Source organism: Numenius arquata, chromosome 4 (genome assembly GCF_964106895.1).
Source record: "Numenius arquata chromosome 4, bNumArq3.hap1.1, whole genome shotgun sequence".
Classification (NCBI taxonomy): domain Eukaryota; kingdom Metazoa; phylum Chordata; class Aves; order Charadriiformes; family Scolopacidae; genus Numenius; species Numenius arquata.
In genome coordinates this window covers 2,827,542-2,847,284 of record NC_133579.1, presented here as the reverse complement: position 1 = coordinate 2,847,284, position 19,743 = coordinate 2,827,542, and the positions used below count along the sequence as shown (strand labels likewise).

The following is a 19,743-nucleotide window of genomic DNA, read 5'->3' as shown; positions in this document are numbered from 1 at the left end:
CCTTTGATGCACATATTTAAGCTGTAACTCAGAACTCAGAGAAGAAACAAACTTTGCATTTTACTACATTCTTTCACAATACAATCTTTTATTAATCTGATCTGTCAATTTTAGTAATTTATCCAATAACCACACAGTCTAGCCTCTTTTCAATCATGAGACTGCAGAACATGTTAGTCCACTACGAAGCTAGCAGCTGCAGATTGGCCAAAGCAGTTGGCCAAACACAGGTCCTCAAACATCCTTTTTACTCTACTTCATTTTAAAAGTGCTGATTCAGTACTTAGGGCACTGACCCACAGAGCTGATACACATAATTTCAGGAGTAATTAAGCCTCAGCAAACAGTCACGTGCAACTCAGTATCCAGCCGGGGAGTTATCGATGCTGTAGGTAGGAACTACGTGCCCTGGGGTGGGGTGATGCCCGGAGCTCTGTGGCCAGGCAGCTAGGCCAGCTGCAGAAGAGGCAAGAATATACTTCTTCGGATTGAGAGCAGCCCTGAGGAGAAGGACTTGGGGCTGTTGGTGGATGAGAAGCTCAACATGAGCTGGCAACGTGCGCTGGCAGCCCAGAAAGCCAACCCCATCCTGGGCTGCATCCCCAGCAGCGTGGCCAGCAGGGCGAGGGGGGGGATTCTGCCCCTCTGCTCCGCTCTGGGGAGACCCCACCTGGAGCACTGTGTCCAGCTCTGGAGTCCTCAACACAGGAAGGACATGGACCTGTTGGAGAGGGTCCAGAGGAGGCCACGAAGATGCTCAGAGGGCTGGAGCCCCTCTGCTGTGAGGACAGGCTGAGAGAGTTGGGGGTGTTCAGCCTGGAGAAGAGAAAGCTCCGGGGAGACCTTAGAGCCCCTTCCAGTCCCTAAAGGGGCTCCAGGAGAGATGGGGAGGGACTCTTGATCAGGGAGGGGAGCCATAGGACAAGGGGGAACAGTTTTAAACTGAAAGAGGGGAGATTGAGATGAGATCTCAGGAAGAAATTCTTTGCTGTGAGGGTGGTGAGACCCTGGAACAGGTTGCCCAGAGAAGCTGTGGCTGCCCCATCCCTGGAGGGGTTCAAGGCCAGGCTGGATGGGGCTTGGAGCAACCTGGTCTGGTGGGAGGTGTCCCTGCCCAGGGCAGGGGGTTGGAACTGGATGATCTTTAAGGTCCCTTCCCACCCAAACCATTCTATGATTCTTCTCTATTCTCTGAGTTTTGTCATGCAAACAGCACTGGAAAGAAGCATTCACTAACATGAAAAAATCATGGAACTGTCAGAGTTGGAAGGGACCTCTAGAGATCATCTCGTCCAACTCCTCTGCTAAAGCAGGGTTGCCCAGAGCACATGACTCAGGGCTGCATCCAGGCAGGTCTTGAAGATCTCCAGAGAAGGGGACTCCACGACCTCCCTGGGCAGCCTGTTCCAGGGCTCTGGCACCCTCACTGGAAAGAATTTTTTCCTCCTATTTGAATGGAACTTCCCATGTTCCAGCTTGTGCCCGTTGCCCCTCGTCCTCTCACTGGCAACCACTGAAAAGAGTCTGGCTCCATCCTCCCTCAAACCACCCTTTAGATACTTATAAGCATTAATAAGGTCTCCCCTCAGCCTTCTCTTCTCCAGGCTAAAGAGTCCCAGCTCTCTCAGCCTTTCCTCGTAAGGGAGACACTCCAATCCCTTAATCATCTTAGTTGCCCTACGCTGGACTCTCTCCAGTAGTTCCCTGAAATATGAAGAAATGATGTGCTCAGAATGACACGGCCGTGAAGAAGAACAACAGGAGCAATGGTCTGTGTACTCTCCCCTGTGCACTAAGGAGAAAGGTGCTAAACCTTCTCCTCAACCCGTAGTATACAACACACATACAGGAAGAAGCAACCATACACAACATTAAGATGAAGGCTCAGTGCAGCAGAAACCATCAGAGTGCACAGAAGCTGTCATTTATCCCAGGGACACAACCGCTTTGCGTGACACACTTATAGAACTATCACACCAGCCAAATTCCTCGCAACCGAGCAAGAAACTGCTTTAATTACTTTATTGCCATCCTTCAGCTTGTCATTGTTTTGTATTTGCTTTGTTCCTATACTTCACAAATGTTTTTAATTTTGAAAGCTTTTTATTTTTAATAAAGGTTTTTTAAACTCGCTAGATTGTGGTGAGACACATTTTAAGGAATGTTATATAATAAGCAAATAACTTCTGAGTTCTCCCCAAAAAACAAGGGCTGAGGTTTTGTGATCTCTTTAACACTACTTTCCATACTAAAACATCAAAAGCTGCTGTTCGGTTTCTAGGGGTTTTATTTCTTGGCTGAAAACACTTCCATTTAGGTAAGTCTGTAAAATATCATTTCTGCTTTGTCACTTACAGACATTCTATAACTGAAAATGCTGCAGGACAATTAACTTCAGGAAAGACTCTCTTCGATTCTAATTGAACAAAAAACAACTTGTACTAAAACAAACCAGCATTCAACGGCCACAAGGCAAGCTGTAGTCAGAACTGATACCTTCCTTTAGTTTTTAATTGCTCTAATTTCAACAGCCAGGGGTTTAATTTTTTTACATGATTTAAGCCAAGAGACGTGAGGGAGTAGGGGTTCTGGCATTGGCTACAGATATGAGGAGTATGCACATGTTTCATCCTCAGCTTTGCCAAGATTTCTCAAACCTGACCCGGCCTCTCCCGAGTATCGTGCCAGCTCTACTGAGCGGTGCCAAACGCTGCGCTGACAAACGCCCAACGGAAATCAGGTGGCAACCAGCCCCTGAAAGCATCAACCTGTAAAGCTAAAAGCCATACAAAATGCAGTGTTCACCATTACAGGCCACGAAGCTGCTCAGAAGGCTGGAGCCCCTCTGCTGTGAGGACAGGCTGAGAGAGTTGGGGGGGTTCAGCCTGGAGAAGGGAAGGCTCCGGGGAGACCTTAGAGCCCCTTCCAGTCCCTAAAGGGGCTCCAGGAGAGATGGGGAGGGACTCTTGATCAGGGAGGGGAGCCACAGAATGAGGGGGAAGGGTTTTAAGCTGAAAGAGGGGAGATTTAGATGAGATCTCAGGAAGAAATTCTTTGCTGTGAGGGTGGTGAGACACTGGAACAGGTTGCCCAGAGAAGCTGTGGCTGCCCCATCCCTGGAGGGGTTCAAGGCCAGGCTGGATGGGGCTTGGAGCAACCTGGTCTGGTGGGAGGTGTCCCTGCCCAGGGCAGGGGGGTTGGAACTGGATGACCTTTAAGGTCCCTTCCAACTCAAACCATTCTATGATTCTTCACATGCTTAAATCAACCTGAGCTGCCCTGAACTTCCAAACACACATTCCTGTCCCCTCTCTGGTGAGGGCAGGAGCTTCGCTGTGACCAGGTGAGGAGGTGTTTAAGGACAGTTGTAAACCTTGGAGTAACTTCTTCTTTCCTCTTCCTCCCCAACTTCGATTCTCTTTTGAGCAACTCCCAGTGCTGGAGCCAGGAAACTGGCGGGGAGACAAATGTTGGGACAAAGGAAGGAGGAGGAACCACTGCCACCTCACCATAAATCATCTTGGCCTGACAGGGAAGCTGGCTCTCAGCACTGCATACAAATGGCAGCTCTTAGACCACATTTCCATGAGTTACTGAAAAGGATCTTTTGTGCCACTTCAAACACTAGACTTAACTGCTCTAAATATATGCCCTGGGATGAACTTAATACTTCATTTTTTCTTCAAGTCACTCATCTTGCCGCAATCAAAGTTTCCTGATACAATCTCCTAATCTTAATCTGTATTTTAACCTATGTGAAAAGCACATTTTTTTTAAACAGAGATCAGTAAAGGGAGTTTAATCACAATATAAAAGACAAAAATGGCTTCCAACTTGCTTAGCCTATTTTGTGTCTGTTTTCATAACGGAGAATAAATCTACAGTCAAAAACTGATGAAAATCAAAAATACTGATTACAGTATATTACCTAAAGTATTTTTCAAATCTTATATTTAAACAGTCTGTATGATCTGCATTTAGTTGGGAGCTCTAACAACACTTCCATTCTGCTACTGAAAAAGTCAGCAAAAAAATCCTAAATACAACATGGCAGTAAATTACTTTCGAAGGTAATTAGTGTTAAGATATTATACCATGGGAATGTAATACAGCGCTAGAGCACGTGCTTCATATTTGGGACTTCGCTTGCTATTATAACAGACCCAGAATTCACTAGACACAGTAATCATTTTATATGAAAAGAAATAAAATCTTAAAAGTTAGCAAGTTTCAGGGTTCTGCTTCCACAAATGTGTTTCAGTACCTTAGTTCACATTCCAGAATTCCCCACTTTACGTTTTTTACTGGCTTGCATTTTTTCCATCCTAGTGTTTTTATCTGTTAGTCACACTAATCTCATTATAAAAACAATTCAAATAAATATAGGATTCCTAAACATTACCAAAACTCATTCCAGGCACCAGCGTTAGCTTTTACACCATGACATACGTAAGAGAGGACTTGGGTCAGCAGTGGCTAGAAATACAACACAAATAATACAATAACCAGGTTCTGTTCTATAGAGTAACAAAAGACTCTTCTTCCAGGTTATTTTGGTTTGTCTTTTACAGTTCTAGGTATTGTTGCTATTAAAAAAAAAAAAAAAAAAACCAGAATGAAATGTTAAAACCCTAAAGTTACCATGATTTAAAAACCTGGGAAAAAGTATAATAAGATTAAGTCAACTGAAATATTTTCCGTCAACAATTATGAAATGTTGCATTTTCATTTCAAACGCCTTAATTTTTAAACATTCCTGTAAATTCAATTTCTAATACAAGAGTAATTTTAAATGAAAACACTTTTTCAGATTTCATAACTTCGATAATTATGAGATGCATAAAAAGTAACAGGCAATTCATTAGGCAAACCTTTATAAGAAAGGCAACATTTTTCACTGATAGAACATGCTAATTCCTGACCTGTTTTGTTTTTTTTTCTTATTTTACTGATTACACTTGGTATCACTTTTATAGCTCCAAAAGACCTGACCTAATATAGTTCCTCTGTGGAAAAATAAGAACAAATGGGAACAAAACCTATCTCAGAGAACAAAGAACAATTTTTTCTATCTGTACTAAAATTGTCCAAATACCAAAGATGAAGATTAAAAAATTTATAACATATTGAATAAAAAACTTGGCTGGTCAGTTAAGAAAACATCTCTACCTACTTTAAATTTTAAATTTTTTTAATCTTTAAGAATTTGATAGTTTAGAAAAATTTTGAATACTGTCTTCTCAACAATTACTCCAACTTACTACAGTAAAGACAGCACTGACGGAGTGGTCTGAATATAAGTTTCTAAACTGGAATAAAAGGATTTTTCCTCCCCAAACACGGAGGATGAAGGAACCGAGATAGGTGACTGGGCAGAAGGGTTTAAAAAATGGAAACCTGAGAACGGTTTCAAGCCAATTTTCAAATGTTTTTTAATGATACAGATTCCAGCCACAGGACACAACAGCAAAGAAAAGCAAAACCTCTTTCTGAAGTTAATGCTCTGCCTCCTCACTGCCATGGCCATAAACTGTAACTCTTAAAAATTAGAAACAATTGGTTTACATGTCTTTATGCCTCGTGACATGCTCAGGGCACCTGTGTTCCTTTAGAAGATTACGCCTGTTTCTAAATAAGGCTGCAGAGACTCTCCCGAGTAAAAACCTTACTTTTATTTTACTCTGACATAACCTAGGAAGCTCATAAAGATTTAGAACACATTAATAAGCACAGGAAAAAACACATCAAATAATATAAAGGGTACAAACCTCTGATTGTACATGCCCCGGAAATTATAATTTGCTCTATAATTGGGAATTGGCTTTGGATCTAATGGCCTGTAGATGGCAGGCTCTCCTCTTTTCATTGCCAGACCGTTCAGCTCCACTGTTGGAGTTATACTGCCTGCAAAAAACCAAAGAATACAATTTAAACAACACTGAAACAACAAATACTGCAGAACACACAAGCAGGACTGAGATGACCAGCAAAATGAGAGCTGTATGACCTTTTTTTTTGCTCTTAAATTAAAAGAGAAACGACTACAATGACATTTCAGTTTCTATAAAAGATGGCAATATAGATGCCAACTTAATCACAAGCAATGAAAAAAGAATGTTTAAACATTTATCTCAGAGCATTCTCTATGTAGTTTCGGCAGATTAATCTTCACATCTGAATGAGAAGGTCAGTGCTATAATCAGGCCGGTTATTCATCTTTCCAAAGCGCTTAGAATACATTATGACACTTTCTGAAACTGTAAAGATAAAAGAAGAATGTCTCTTCCCGCTGAATACTGTTAAATAAAACCACAAATAGAGCAACGAGGCACTGAAACAAGAAAATAAGAAGAGGCATTACTGCAGTCATTTGGGAACCTTACTCCAAGTTTGACAACATGTTTTATTTGCAGGACTTGAAAACGTTAAGACTACGACTGAAAACTAATCATCTAACCAAATGAAAATACAACCACTGGAAATCAGTGTCACTACAGCCATCTACTGGTGACAGGACACGAAACCAGAAAGGAGCCAGCACTTGCCCACATGCAAGGTCTCCAAAATGCCAAATAAAAAGCTACCGTGTAACTTCATTTATTTTATTTCTTTTTTTAAATAAAACATTCAGCTACAATACTCCCCACTTGCGCTGTTGTAAGGAAATCCTAAATGAGCGAAATGTACCTTCCGATAGAAAGGAGTTAACATTTTCTCAAAATATTTTCCCAAGAGGTATCAATGAATCTAGTCTTAACCCAGCGATGATGACTTTGCCCGTCTGAGGCTTTATTTGCCAAACAATGAACATTTTTACGCAAGACGTATTCAAAAACTTTTGAACTTATGTTCAAAAACATAAAATATTTTTATGCCATACTGTTATGGTTTGAGAAAACCCAGAACAATTTATTGTCGTTTAGACAATTATTAATTTAGACAATTATCACCTGAGGGCCCTTCCCCACCCGGGAAGGGGAATCGGGGAAAATAAGGAAAGAGGAGGGTTGAAATATAAATAGATTTAAAAGGATAAGACTGAGTAATTAATGATAATACTAAAGAACCAGTATTAATCCTGATATTAATATAAAATATACAAGAACTATACCCAGCCCATTCCCAGCAGGAGGCTGTCACTCCCAGCAGGGACAGCCAATGTGGGACCCTGCGAGTGCTGTGGCTTTGGGAGGAAGGGAAGGGCTCAGGACTCCGGCACCGGGGCAAGGAGTTCTCTGGACCGTCACCATGAAGGGAGAGAGAAACTCCTCAACAAACTTTCTAATTTATATGGAATGTGACATTCATGCTATGAAATAATCCTGTTGGCAGCCTGGGTCAAGTGCCCGGGTCTCACTCCTCCTCGTCCCTGCTCTTGGCAAGGATGAATCCCACCGAGACCTTGAATCCCACACATGATACCCGGCTATAAAGTAAATATTTTCACAAATTCAAACACTGGAGTCTTTCAAAAGCAGAGTTCTCCTCCCCAGCATTAGAAGAGAAGTTAATCCTGTGTTGCTCAAGCCAGGACAAATACGTATTCAAAAATAAACAACTGTTTTCTAAGCAGGCAAAGTCAGGGCGACTGCGAAGGGGACAGGGCAAACCCAGTGTCCTGGCTCTGGAGAGGTGAGATACTGATCTCCAAAGGACACCGACCACTATCCCACCGCTCTCAAACGATGCTTAACGGCTAACGCTCAGGATAATACTCCCAAGCTCTGAAGGAAACTTACTCCTGCTTTTTTTTTTTTTTCCAACATAGAGAAGATTAACTGCAAAATTATCCCATTTTAAGAAATTGACTGAAGCAGGCTTTTTTTTTAAAAAAAAAAAAAGGTGGGGGGGGCAGAGGGAAATAAAAAGGGAAGAAGGGGAAAGGGAAAAAAGGGGGGAAAATAGTGTAAAAAAGAAAAAAAAAGGAAAATATGACATTGTTTTTCTCACCATTTGCTTCTCTTTATATTAGTTTGAAACAAAGTTGGGAATACTTTTTTTTCCATCTATTTTCTCAAACAAGACAGATCAGCTCACTGAGCACGTGGCTGAGATGTGCACCTCGAAAGGTGCTGCACAGAAAGCAACTCACAGGTAACACCTCGAAATGAAGGATGCAAGACACCAACTTACATTCTTTCTATTGTTCCAACAACAGTTTCCAAAGGCATCTGAAAGCTCATCTTTGAAAGCACAGGTTGCCATGAAGGAAAACCCATGGCACAGGAAATCATCCATGGAAGTTCTCATGCCAAATCCTGCCCTTTTATTTACATCACAGATGCAATTTCACAGGATTGGATCAGGTAAAAATTCTAGCTTCATTGAAAAAATAGCTAAAATAACTCTTTGGGAAAAATGTTTCACTATGGTGATAACAGTACCTTCAATCTAGTTTTGTACAATCTATCTGCTGTCGATCACATACAATCACTTTGTATACTTCCCAGCCTTATCTGGACAGGTTGGATGGATGGGCCGAGGCCAACGGGATGAGGTTCAACAAGGCCAAGTGCCAGGTCCTGCCCTTGGGTCACACCAACCCCCTGCAGCGCTCCAGGCTTGGGGCAGAGTGGCTGGAGCTGCCGGGCAGAAAAGGACCTGGGGGTGTTGGTCAACTGAACATGAGCCAGCAGTGTGCCCAGGTGGCCAAGAAGGCCAACAGCATCCTGGCCTGGATCAGGAACAGCGTGGCCAGCAGGACTCGGGAGGTGATCGTCCCCCTGTACTGGGCACTGGTGAGGACCCACCTTGAGTGCTGTGTCCAGTTTTGGGCCCCTCACCACAAAAAAGACATTGAGGGGCTGGAGCGTGTCCAGAGAAGGGCAACGGAGCTGGTGAGGGGTCTGGAGCACAAGTCTTGTGAGGAGCGGCTGAGGGAGCTGGGGGTGTTCAGCCTGGAGAAAAGGAGGCTGAGGGGAGACCTTCTCGCTCTCTCCAACTCCCTGAAAGGAGGGTGTAGCCAGGGGGGGTCGGTCTCTTCTCCCAAGGAACAGGTGATGGGACAAGAGGAAACGGCCTCAAGTTGCACCAGGGGAGGTTCAGATTGGATATTAGGAACAATTTTTACATGGAAAGGGTTATTAAGCCTTGGAATGGGCTGCCCAGGGAAGCGGTGGAGTCACCATCCCTGGAGGTATTTAAAAGCCGGGCAGACATAGTGCTTAGAGACATGGTTTAGTGATGGTTTCTGTCAGTGTTGGGTTGATGGTTGGACTCGATGATCTGAAAGGTCCCTTCCAACCCAGGCAATTCTATGGTTCTATGATTCTAAATAATATATTCACTAACAGTTCGACCATTTTAGGTGTGCACATTAAAAATTCTCCTGTGCAAACTCTCCAGAAGGTCTTCATTATACTGCTATACCTATAAAACAACTGCATTGATTCTCTTCCTCCAACTTAATCTTGTTATCTGTCTTGTTCATTTTATTTATTATTGGTGTAATATCCCAACACTCCAACAAGATCGCAGATTTAACACAGAGAGGAAAATGTCATACCTGGATTATTGTTAACGTTATTTTTGGGGGGTCGAGGCGTCGGTTTGGGAAGGGTAGTTTCATTCAGTGCTTTGCTAGCGGCAGCGTGTTGGGCTTTTTTAATACTGCTCCCTTCGGCTTCCCAGGTCTGCTCTCCCAGCGTCAGCTGCACTGTGAACATCTTCAAAGACAAAGAACAGGTAAACACTGGCACAACTATCACCGTGGGCAACATTTGGCCTTTCAAACGACAAAGTAAAATCGTGTCATGTTAACGTCAACTATCAAAGAACAGAATAATCTTTAAACCAAGTAATAATAACCGCAAAATGATCTCCTGCTCTCGGAGGACTAGACAGAGGTCAGTTAAGACCACATTCTTCACACATTGGAATGCATCTAGTCACCTGTAGAAAACAGGTAAAGAATGCTTCTAAAAAAAAATAAAGTAATTCTGTAATAATTCTGAACGGATATAAATGACTGCACACTCCTCAAGGCAGCAGAGAATTTGGCCCAAATAGTTCTACCCAGTGAAAGAATTTCTCCACAACCCGATTACTGAAAATAATGTCTACCGTTAGGGCAGAGTCACAACTCAAATATGTTCAAAAATATGAAGTAAGAAAGAGAAGCAGCATTATCTCTTTGAAGGAAACTGCAGTTCTTTAATGTGGGCTCTAGAGTGAAGACAGGAAGCATAAAAATTCAGAGTTCAGAAACAGACTACTGATAAAAATCATATATATTTCAAAATGTATAACAAAGGATTACTTCAAGCAGTATCTATGCCGTGCAAGTTGTGAAGATAAAATTCAATGCATTTTTAAGATATTAGATAGAGTCTATTTTCTGTGTTGTACCTACTTGTCCTGTTTAAATTTGAGCATCTAAGGACAAGAGGAGAAAGGGTAAGAAAATGGTCTTTTCCGTATCAGTTCCATACATACAAGGCAGGATGTAATAGCCAGGTACACACAGTAAACTAAGATACCCTCCCTCAGAGAACAGACTAACTTACTTGAGGCAACATAAAGAAATCCATATATTAGTGTGAGCAGTATATAAAGTAAAATTTTCATTTCAACAGTTATTTGCTCCATCGTTTTTAAAATCATTTAAACTTGCTACATCCAGGACCAGGTATCTAGAGATGGGCATGACAGGCACCCTTTAAATTTGCCTTTATACATATATTTCCATTTAGCACGTACTTGCAAACAGGAATTTGAACACGAGTATGTATGTGCCTCCCGACTCAGCCCTATACACGCACACAGTGGATGTGAACTGAATGCTATAAATACATAATTGTGGCTTAATTACAGGCTTGAGTTTTGGCCCACTGTCATTTTCGGAAGCGCATGCCAGTCCCCGTCTCACGGTTCCTATGGCAGGGCTGGTTTTCCCACAGCGGTCGTGGCAATTTCCTCACACACAAGGGGGGAGAGAGAAACGGTCTCTGAATTTCACACTCTGTCAAACCCTGCCCCCACCTGACAGCTACGCTGGATATTACACAAATTATAATTATATAAATATCTATAGTTATTTAAATTGTCTATAAACATACATCCTTATTATTAAAAGAACTGACATTTGTTTTCTAGATCTGAAATGTATATATTATATTTTGCAAGAAAGTATCAGTGTATTTTTATAGGAGAAATATCTTTATTATCAATAAAAATATGACTAATAATGGCTACTTATCTACCTTTAGCTCTCCCCTTAGTGCTTGGAGCAATAAACGGGAGTTCAAGATAATAAAGGTCTTGCTCAGTAGTTTTCTATGTCAGGAGCTCTAACCTTCTCACTTAGCCCACCTGAGAAAAAAACTCCTGCAAAAAGCCACACACAGGAGTAGGTGGGAATTTAATTAAAGGAATAAAACTGCCTAAAATCAAAATCTGGAGCAGCCCATGAAGTACTGGAGTTCTGCAAGACCAGAGCTGACAGTTCTGCTGTGGCCTGAGAGGCATATCTCACCCATTTTCTGAGGAAGTTTGTATTTCTTACATCCAGCCTAATTTAACCGATGACTAGAGGTGGAAATGCAAAGGCCGCTGTGTCTGGGCTTGTCTTCTCTCCACTGCACTCACAAGGTCAGTGTCCCTCAGCTCTGGTGATTCCTTCCTCCTCCTTTTTCCACATGTAGAACTCTCTCCTCCTTCCCCTTCCCCTCTTCTCTGTTCCACCATCCACTTCCTTTGCCTCTATTTTGTCTCCTGAGATGCCACTGACATAGAAGAAATGATCAATCTGACTAATGAACTCAAAAACACCATTTAAGCTAACAAAGACTCTTTTTCTTATGATGAAGGATCCACCTGGGGGGCAGACTCCTCGAAAGCCTGACTGAGCTGTCAGCAAACGCCACTCTTCTCCCAGACCTACTCTTTCCAGTTTCTCCTTTCACCCCAAGTGTCAAAACTTACTTTCAGAGACAATTAGGAAAAAAAAAATATATATATAAAAATTTCCTAGCGTTTGTGGTCATGGCACAGAGAGGTGTCTTGTAGAGCACGTCTCTGAAAAGCGTGAAAACCACTGGTGGAGAGGAAGAGAGGGTGTGCGGGAGGAAATCAACGGGAGAAGCTCCATCGATGGCAAACAGCAGCACTCTTCAGGTCACTCTTTCTAGGACAAGCTCAGCTGTTTCCCATGTTCTATCGGGTATATCATCATATTATGAGCAAGACATTACACTAAACTGCTAATACAGTCATAATAATTTCTATGTCTCCGCTTTTCATAGGTCAGAGGTACAAATCTGCATTATCTTATTAATATCAGCCTTGTCCTTCACCCCCTTCCCTCCTTTATTTTTCTCTACACAGGTCAAAATGAGACCTAATATTTTTCTGAGCCTACAGAGCACACGTCTTCTTTTGACCACTATGAGTGTAATTAAAAATAAGAAGAGGTAAATTGAAAAACTGAAAAATTAAGGAATCCATTGAAAAACTGGCTTTCAAAAGTGCAGCTAATGCAGGCTCAAGCCATTTCAATGATATTCAGAGAATCATAAAATGGTTTGGGTTGGAAGGGACCTTAAAGATTATCAAGTTCCAACCCCCTGCCCCGGGCAGGGACACCTCCCACTAGATTAGATGTTAGTTCCTTTAAAAGTAATAACAAATATATGTGAACTATTTCTTATCCTGCTAAAATTTGAAGTGTTGTATGAATGTAACGTAACTCAAGTCCCCTTACCTCTGAGGAGTATGAATGACCAAACCCACACCTTTTGGAAGCACTTATTTCACAATAATGGGAAAAAAAGCTAACAAAATAAATATACAACACAACAGTGACAAGTTACAGAAAGCACAAGAGATTTAACACACCACAACCTAAACCCACCCAGTGTATCCTGCGGTGCCCAACGCCTCCAGGAAGGGGAAAACCACCTCAATTCCCATTTGCAATGAGGGACCCTAAAAGCTCGCTGATTCTCAGCACCCCTAGGCCTGCTGACATCATCTCCACCAGTGTAAAAGATGCTTCAACACCAGCCAAACCAGAAGGTCGGTGACTTGTATCAGCTCTGGGCCTGCTGACAATAGAACGTGCAACTGGGAAATAAGGGGCAACAGCAGAGAGACAGCCCACAATTAGCTGAAACTGTTATTAATCTGCAGCGTGACCCCACCGCCTTACGGGGTTTTGCAACTCTTGAAATACTGAGTATAAAACAGCTATTAGTTATGCCAATTTTTCTCTCTCAGAGTTTTTCAGGCATTTTTTTCCTCCCCCAGATTGCTCCTAACTAGGGAGGCAAATTCAAAATTGTGTCTCAAGAGAATATCCCTCCGTGTTCCCCCATCATCCAAAAGCATCTGACTTTGTACTTATGAAATGAAGTTGGGTATCCAAGCTGATAGGAGAACTGACCAGAATTAACTATCAGATCACTAGAAACTTTAATGCTATAATCATATTAGGAGTCTTAACATCACTGTAAATCTTAAAGTTGCACAGAATTTAAAGGAAAGAACAATAATAAAGTTTGTGCCTTAAAATGCGACATCCGGAAATAGGGTATCAATGCAATGAACTTGATGGACACAGAATCGCACCAATAAGCGCTTTAAAAAAATGACACAAACCAGTTTTGGTGTCACGTGCGCTACCATGAAGCAAACGCAGAGGCAGTTATCGGGGACACAGCCACTGGGGAGAAGGAGCTTAAAAAGCAAACGCTCCATAATGATGACGAAAGGCTGGTGATGCCCTGGAAAGACCTTCACGAGGTCTTTATAGAGCCCAACAAATACAAACCCAAAGGTGAAGTCAAAGTAAGGTACAAAACGATCTACAGGGCTTCAACAGAAACACAGACATACTTTCCAAAAGCATGTAAAAAAAGAGAAAGGAAAGCAAAATAAAGAGTGAGAAACCCCTTCCACTAGAAAGGTGGCTGCGTTTGACGAGCGCACTCGTCCAGACCATGACATTATCTGTTCAGAATTTAAGGTACGGCTCGTCACCTGGAACTGTGACCTTACCTTGGCATGAGCAGGCCCTCTTTCATTCAGAAGCTTATACTGGGGTTGGATTCTATTGAAACGGGCTAACTCATTTACCAGACACATTGGAGTTTTCTCTTTGGGGTTTGCCATGTTATCTTGGAGAGGAGCTGCAAATAAAGAGTCTGTAAAGTTTTTGTGGAGAAACGGATTCTTCACAACTTCGCAAAGCTTTGCAAAAGCAGCAGCATGCTTAGAAAAGAGAACACTTTGGCTACAAAACAACTTTTGCACATACGCTAAATACAGTGTTTAAATACTATTTACGCATTAATCATATAAGAATATGCATTTTACAATAGCTGTTTTGATTACATGCAATTTAAAAAAAAAAAAAAAACAAAAAAAAACCCAACTATTTCTTTCCAAAATATCTCTATAAAAGATGACAGTGGAGAAGGACATACACATACGCTACATTTTCTACCTCACCAAAGTTTCCTGGCGGAATTATACTGCTTGCAGGAACTGACTGCTCTTTGAGAACAGTTCCTCCACGCTTTGAAGCACAAACGGGCAGAGTAAGGGATGCAAGATAAATAGAGCAGATGAAACCCTGGGGTCCCCACTTGCTTCTCCCTGCTTCTTCCCAGCATTTTAGTTCCCAAAAATCATCATTTCTCCCCCTCTTTTTTTTTTGTTCTGCTTTTCTTAGACTACTTACTTCATGCAGACTGCCTTACTTTTTTTTTTTTTTTTAACTTTCTGATATTTCGTTTTCAACCCCTTTGTATTTAGCCTTAACACACACTGGCATTTCTTGCTTAATTTTTTTAGGATAACATTTTTTCTGTATTTTACACCCAGTTCAGCATAGGAACTACAGCATTTATTAGGCTACAAAGGGAACACCAAATACTGCCAAGCAGTTTGAAGACATTCTGTTCTAGGGAAGAGAAATACACTTGGAGACCTTCCTGCACCACTGAAACTTCTCTGTAAAAGATACACTCAGAATTTGACAAAATAGACATGTTTTTTCTGAGCTTTTATATCATTGGTCAACACTTCACTGTAAGTCTGAGCTCAGTTAAAGAAACTTAACTTATTAAACAGTCTATTTAGCCAAAATATTTTTCTACCAGATTTTTTTAATTTATTTCAATCCTGTTTATTTATTTATTTATTTTTAATTAACAAGTCGTCAAAATGATTCATTTGAAAAATATACCTGGCACCGACTTACCTGGTGAGTTGGTAGGAGGCGTGGGATCCACCAGGCCGGCAGTGGGGCTGCTACAGCCGGCAGCCGGTTCGGGAATGGATCCGTTCATGGAGGCCGGCAGACCCAGCGTGTTTGGAGCTGGAACCGGTAGGGGTAGCACCATAGGGGACATGGTAGGTCCGGCCAGGTTTGTCGTAGTCTGCATCTTAACTTGTGCCATTGCCTATCACTGCAAGAAACAAATTGTTATGATGAGGGCACTCTGCATTTTTAATGACAGCAGTGCTATTAGCAACGCTCCTTGTCTTTGCTCCTGCATCTGGGTCACAAAACTATCCCCAAAAGTCCTGCCTCTGCACGCAGGGAAACACAGCTCACAGGGAAAAGAACATCACCGCACACCCCAGACCCAGGTTCTGTTGCTCAACTCCAGGGTGACCCTGCCTGAAATACAGCAGGAACAATGAATATTCTAGAACAAAAATCCCTATAATTATTCTGTGGATGAGATTAGCCAATTTCTCCAAGAGAGGACATATTTGCATCAAACTGCCAGAGCAACCGTTTGCCATAGTTTTTTCCACTAAAGTGCACACAAAATACCAAATGAGGCCACAAGAGAAAATCTGTATTTTTTTTTTCCTGCCAGTTACCAAACTAGAAAAGAGAAAAAAAACTAAAAAAGAGAAAAAATAAGAAAACAACCAACAGAACTACCAAAGAAGCAAGTTCTGAAAAATCACTGCTCATCCAGTCAACAGGTGGAGCACTTCAATCCTCATATAAATTACTAGCACCAGGATTTCCTAAACTAGCCTTTATTCCAGCACCTAAAGCATTTACCTGGAATATGCCAGCTACTAATTATCTCTCTCCATCTGCCAAAATGAGCTTCTTTATTCCCAGTACCTGTTCTCTGGCTAAGTCTACAACTGTAAACAAACCAGGGGCAGGGCACGGCTCCTTCATGCTATTCACCAAGACTACGCTCCTCAGCAAAATTTTGGCTGCTGACAAAAACCTCTTGCAAAAATCCTACAGGAGCAGTTCAGAGGCCAGAGGGCACCCCAGGCAACCCACTGGAACAGGGCAGGAGGCAGACATTCTCAGTCCTCCAGGGAAAAGCCTTGCGCTTCTTCTGGCATCAGGAGCAAGCAGAATGATGTATTTTATTTGGCAATCCTAGGCACAAATACAGGTTGGGTGGAGAATGGATTGAGAGCAGCCCTGAGGAGAAGGACTTGGGGCTGTTGGTGGATGAGAAGCTCAACGTGCGCTGGCAGCCCAGAAAGCCAACCCCATCCTGGGCTGCATCCCCAGCAGCGTGGCCAGCAGGGCGAGGGGGGATTCTGCCTCTCTGCTGCGCTCTGGGGAGACCCCACCTGGAGCACTGTGTCCAGCTCTGGAGTCCTCAACACAGGAAGGACATGGACCTGTTGGAGTGGGTCCAGAGGAAGCCATGAAGACGGTCAGAGGGCTGGAGCCCCTCTGCTGGGGGGACAGGCTGAGAGAGTTGGGGGTGTTCAGCCTGGAGAAGAGAAGGCTCCGGGGAGACCTTAGAGCCCCTTCCAGTCCCTAAAGGGGCTCCAGGAGAGATGGGGAGGGACACTTGATCAGGGAGGGGAGCCATAGGACGAGCGGGAATGGTTTTAAACTGAAAGAGGGGAGATTGAGATGAGATCTCAGGAAGAAATTCTTTGCTGTGAGGGTGGTGAGACACTGGCCCAGGTTGCCCAGAGAAGCTGTGGCTGCCCCATCCCTGGAGGGGTTCAAGGCCAGGCTGGATGGGGCTTGGAGCAACCTGGTCTGGTGGGAGGTGTCCCTGCCCAGGGCAGGGGGTTGGAACTGGATGATCTTTGAGGTCCCTTCCAACCCAAACCATTCTATGATTTACCAGCCTGGACACAGACTGTACTTTTTAGGGTTCATACGCACGATCTGACCTGGACAGAGAGGACAGAGAGACAAGCCCCGTAGCAGCCAACAAACAGCCTGGGACCTGGGACCTCTCCCAGCAGCAGCGCTGGTGGCTCTGTTGTTAAGGCCGAGGGGGACAGGAGCCCAGCTCTCCTCTGTCACGGGCAGCACCATTAAGTCCTTTGCTACTTCTGCTGGGGGAATTCTCTCTTCCTAAGCAAAAATCCCATCCAACACCTGAAAAACTTTCTAACTGAAGTTTTACTGAAATGAGTACAACCCTATAAAAAATTCTGATTATATCAGTATTTTTGCCTCCCCCCAAATCTGTTAAAAAATATCCAAGTATCTCTACTCAGAGATTAACATTCCAAATCACTGGATACACCGTGGAGTGCAACTACTCGAACACAGTTACAGTAGTATAATGAAAATAATCAATCCTATTACTGTGACTCTGTGCCTTCGAGAAGAGGTTCAGGCTGGAATGCCATTTTTATTACTGAGGAAAGACAGACGACTGATTTAAATCTCCGGAAAGGAAAAAGTAAAAAAATTAAAAGTTAAGCTGAGATGTAATCACTTGCCCTTTTCATAAATATCGTCAGTAAAATGCTAACAGTGACAGATTTTAAAAATACATATGCAGTTAGAGGAGAGAGATTCAACTACTGCATGTGTTTAAAAATACAGACTAAATTCAGGCTGTAGAAATCCTACTGTCACTTCACAGTGAATGTCACACAGCAGTATTGTTAGAGGTGTCTAACCTAAAGACTGAGAATATGTATAGCTATAGAAGACTTTGGTACGCTCGGCGTTTAATTCTGATTTTAAATATATCAGTATAGATCCGAATGTATTCAAAGAGTTTCTTAATTGTACACATCAAAGTCACTGATGGCAGAATGAGGCTGTATTTACTACACAGCTTTAAAATGAAACCAACATAATAGGAAGTATCATCACAATCATTAAAGTTTAAGAAACTCCTTAGAATATTTAGAGCATTTTATTTTATACCCATGAGTACGAGGAAGCCATCGCTCATCTAACACTGTATGAGACACTCCTGAACACCTGCTCTCAGGCCCCGCCAGTGGTGAACTGTCCTTTCAGCTTCCAATTTATTCTTCTTTTCAAGAAAGCAGAAATCACTAGGAACCAAATAAAACCATGTGCTTTATGAAGTATATTTACATCTCCTGTAGTATTGCTGGGATAATTTGTAGGATTGATCCTTTTCTATTAAGGATTAAAAAAAAATTGGTTTGATAACAGTATCAAGGAACTGTAAAAATGAACAAGATAAAGTTTAGGAGAAAAAAGATGTTTCTTATCCTACAGCAAAGTATGCAGGAAATTAAACTGTGAAGTCAGAATAAAATCATGATGTATTAGGTGTCGGGGTTGGCTTGATTTATTAGTTTTCTTATACATATAGCTGAAGAACTCCTACAAGAAACCCTAACTGTTTTGTAAATTAATCTGCATAAACAAAGATGCCCAGAAGGTAAATATAAATGTAGGGACTAACTCTAAAGTACATGAGATATGAAGATAATCGATTTGTAACCCGTTCTAGAAACCCACTAATAGAGAGTACTATGGTGCTGCCATGTCATTTTACATTATCAAGCAAATACTCTTTGATGTCATCACAAAAAGGGGACAAAATCTATATGCTACATCTCTTCTTTACATACTTCACCTATACCAGTTTCCTACTATTTTATAAACAGTGACACAAAACCATTTTGTGGCTTCCCAGCCGCAAGCACAAACCTGTTTGCCACCACACAACAAAACGTAGGACTTGGGGAGAGAGATGTCACTAAGATGGTCAGGGATGAAATGCAGGTAAACAAAATAGTTTTAAAGCTTCTACATGGATATTCTGAAAAAAATCTGGTGTACACAAAAGGGGTTGTTTTCTTAGGATAGTGTGAATATGATTAGAAAAGCCCCCACACCTCATTTCAGATGGTCAACCTAACTCACATCTCCAGGAAAAAGACCTGGGAGTCCTGGTGGACAATAGGATGCCCATGAGCCAGCAGTGTGCCCTTGTGGCCAAGGAGACCAATGGCATCCTGGAGTGCATCAGGAAGAGTGTGGCCAGCAGGTGGAGGGAGGTCATCCTCCCCCTCTGCTCTGCCCTGGGGAGGCTCCATCTGGTGTCCTGGGTCCAGTTCTGGGCTTCCCAGTTCAAGAAGGACAGGGAACTGCTGGAAAGAGTCCAGGGGAGGGCTACAAAGATGATGAGGGGACTAGAACATCTCTCTGATGAGGAAAGGCTGAGGAACTTGGGGCTTTTTAGTCTGGAGAAGAGAAGGCTGAGGGGGCATCTGATCAATGCCTATAAATACTGAAAGGGTGGGTGTCAGGAGGATGGGGCCAGTCTTTTCTCAGTGGTGCCCAGGGACACGACAAGAGGTAACAGGAACAAGCTGGAACATAAGAAGTTCCATCTAAACATGAGGAGGAACTTCTTTGCTGTGAGGGTGGCAGAGCCCTGGAAGAGGCTGCCCAGAGAGGTGGTGGAATCTCCTTCTCTGGAGACATTCAAACCCACCTGGACACGTTCCTGTGGGACCTGCTCTGGGTGACCCTGCTCTGGCAGGGGGTTGGACTGGATGATCTCC

The 19,743-nt window shown here is 42.6% G+C and overlaps 1 protein-coding gene across 5 annotated transcripts in view; it reads right to left on the bottom strand.

Moving 5' to 3' along the window:
- Nucleotides 1-19,743, bottom strand: part of STAU2 (staufen double-stranded RNA binding protein 2) — a 191,642-nt gene that overhangs the window by 154,185 nt on the left and 17,714 nt on the right. For 2 of the 5 annotated variants that reach the window (XM_074146274.1, XM_074146273.1), the window contains exons 2-5: nt 15,203-15,410; nt 13,996-14,126; nt 9,506-9,665; nt 5,769-5,904 (exon numbers count right to left, since the gene is read on the bottom strand). In XM_074146274.1, the coding sequence (XP_074002375.1) occupies nt 5,769-5,904; nt 9,506-9,665; nt 13,996-14,126; nt 15,203-15,401 (626 nt within the window). In that variant the 5' untranslated portion in view covers nt 15,402-15,410. Of the gene's footprint in view, nt 1-5,768; nt 5,905-9,505; nt 9,666-13,995; nt 14,142-15,202; nt 15,411-19,743 lie in introns of all 5 variants that reach the window. The other 3 variants (XM_074146275.1, XM_074146276.1, XM_074146272.1) reach the window with 2 other exon arrangements.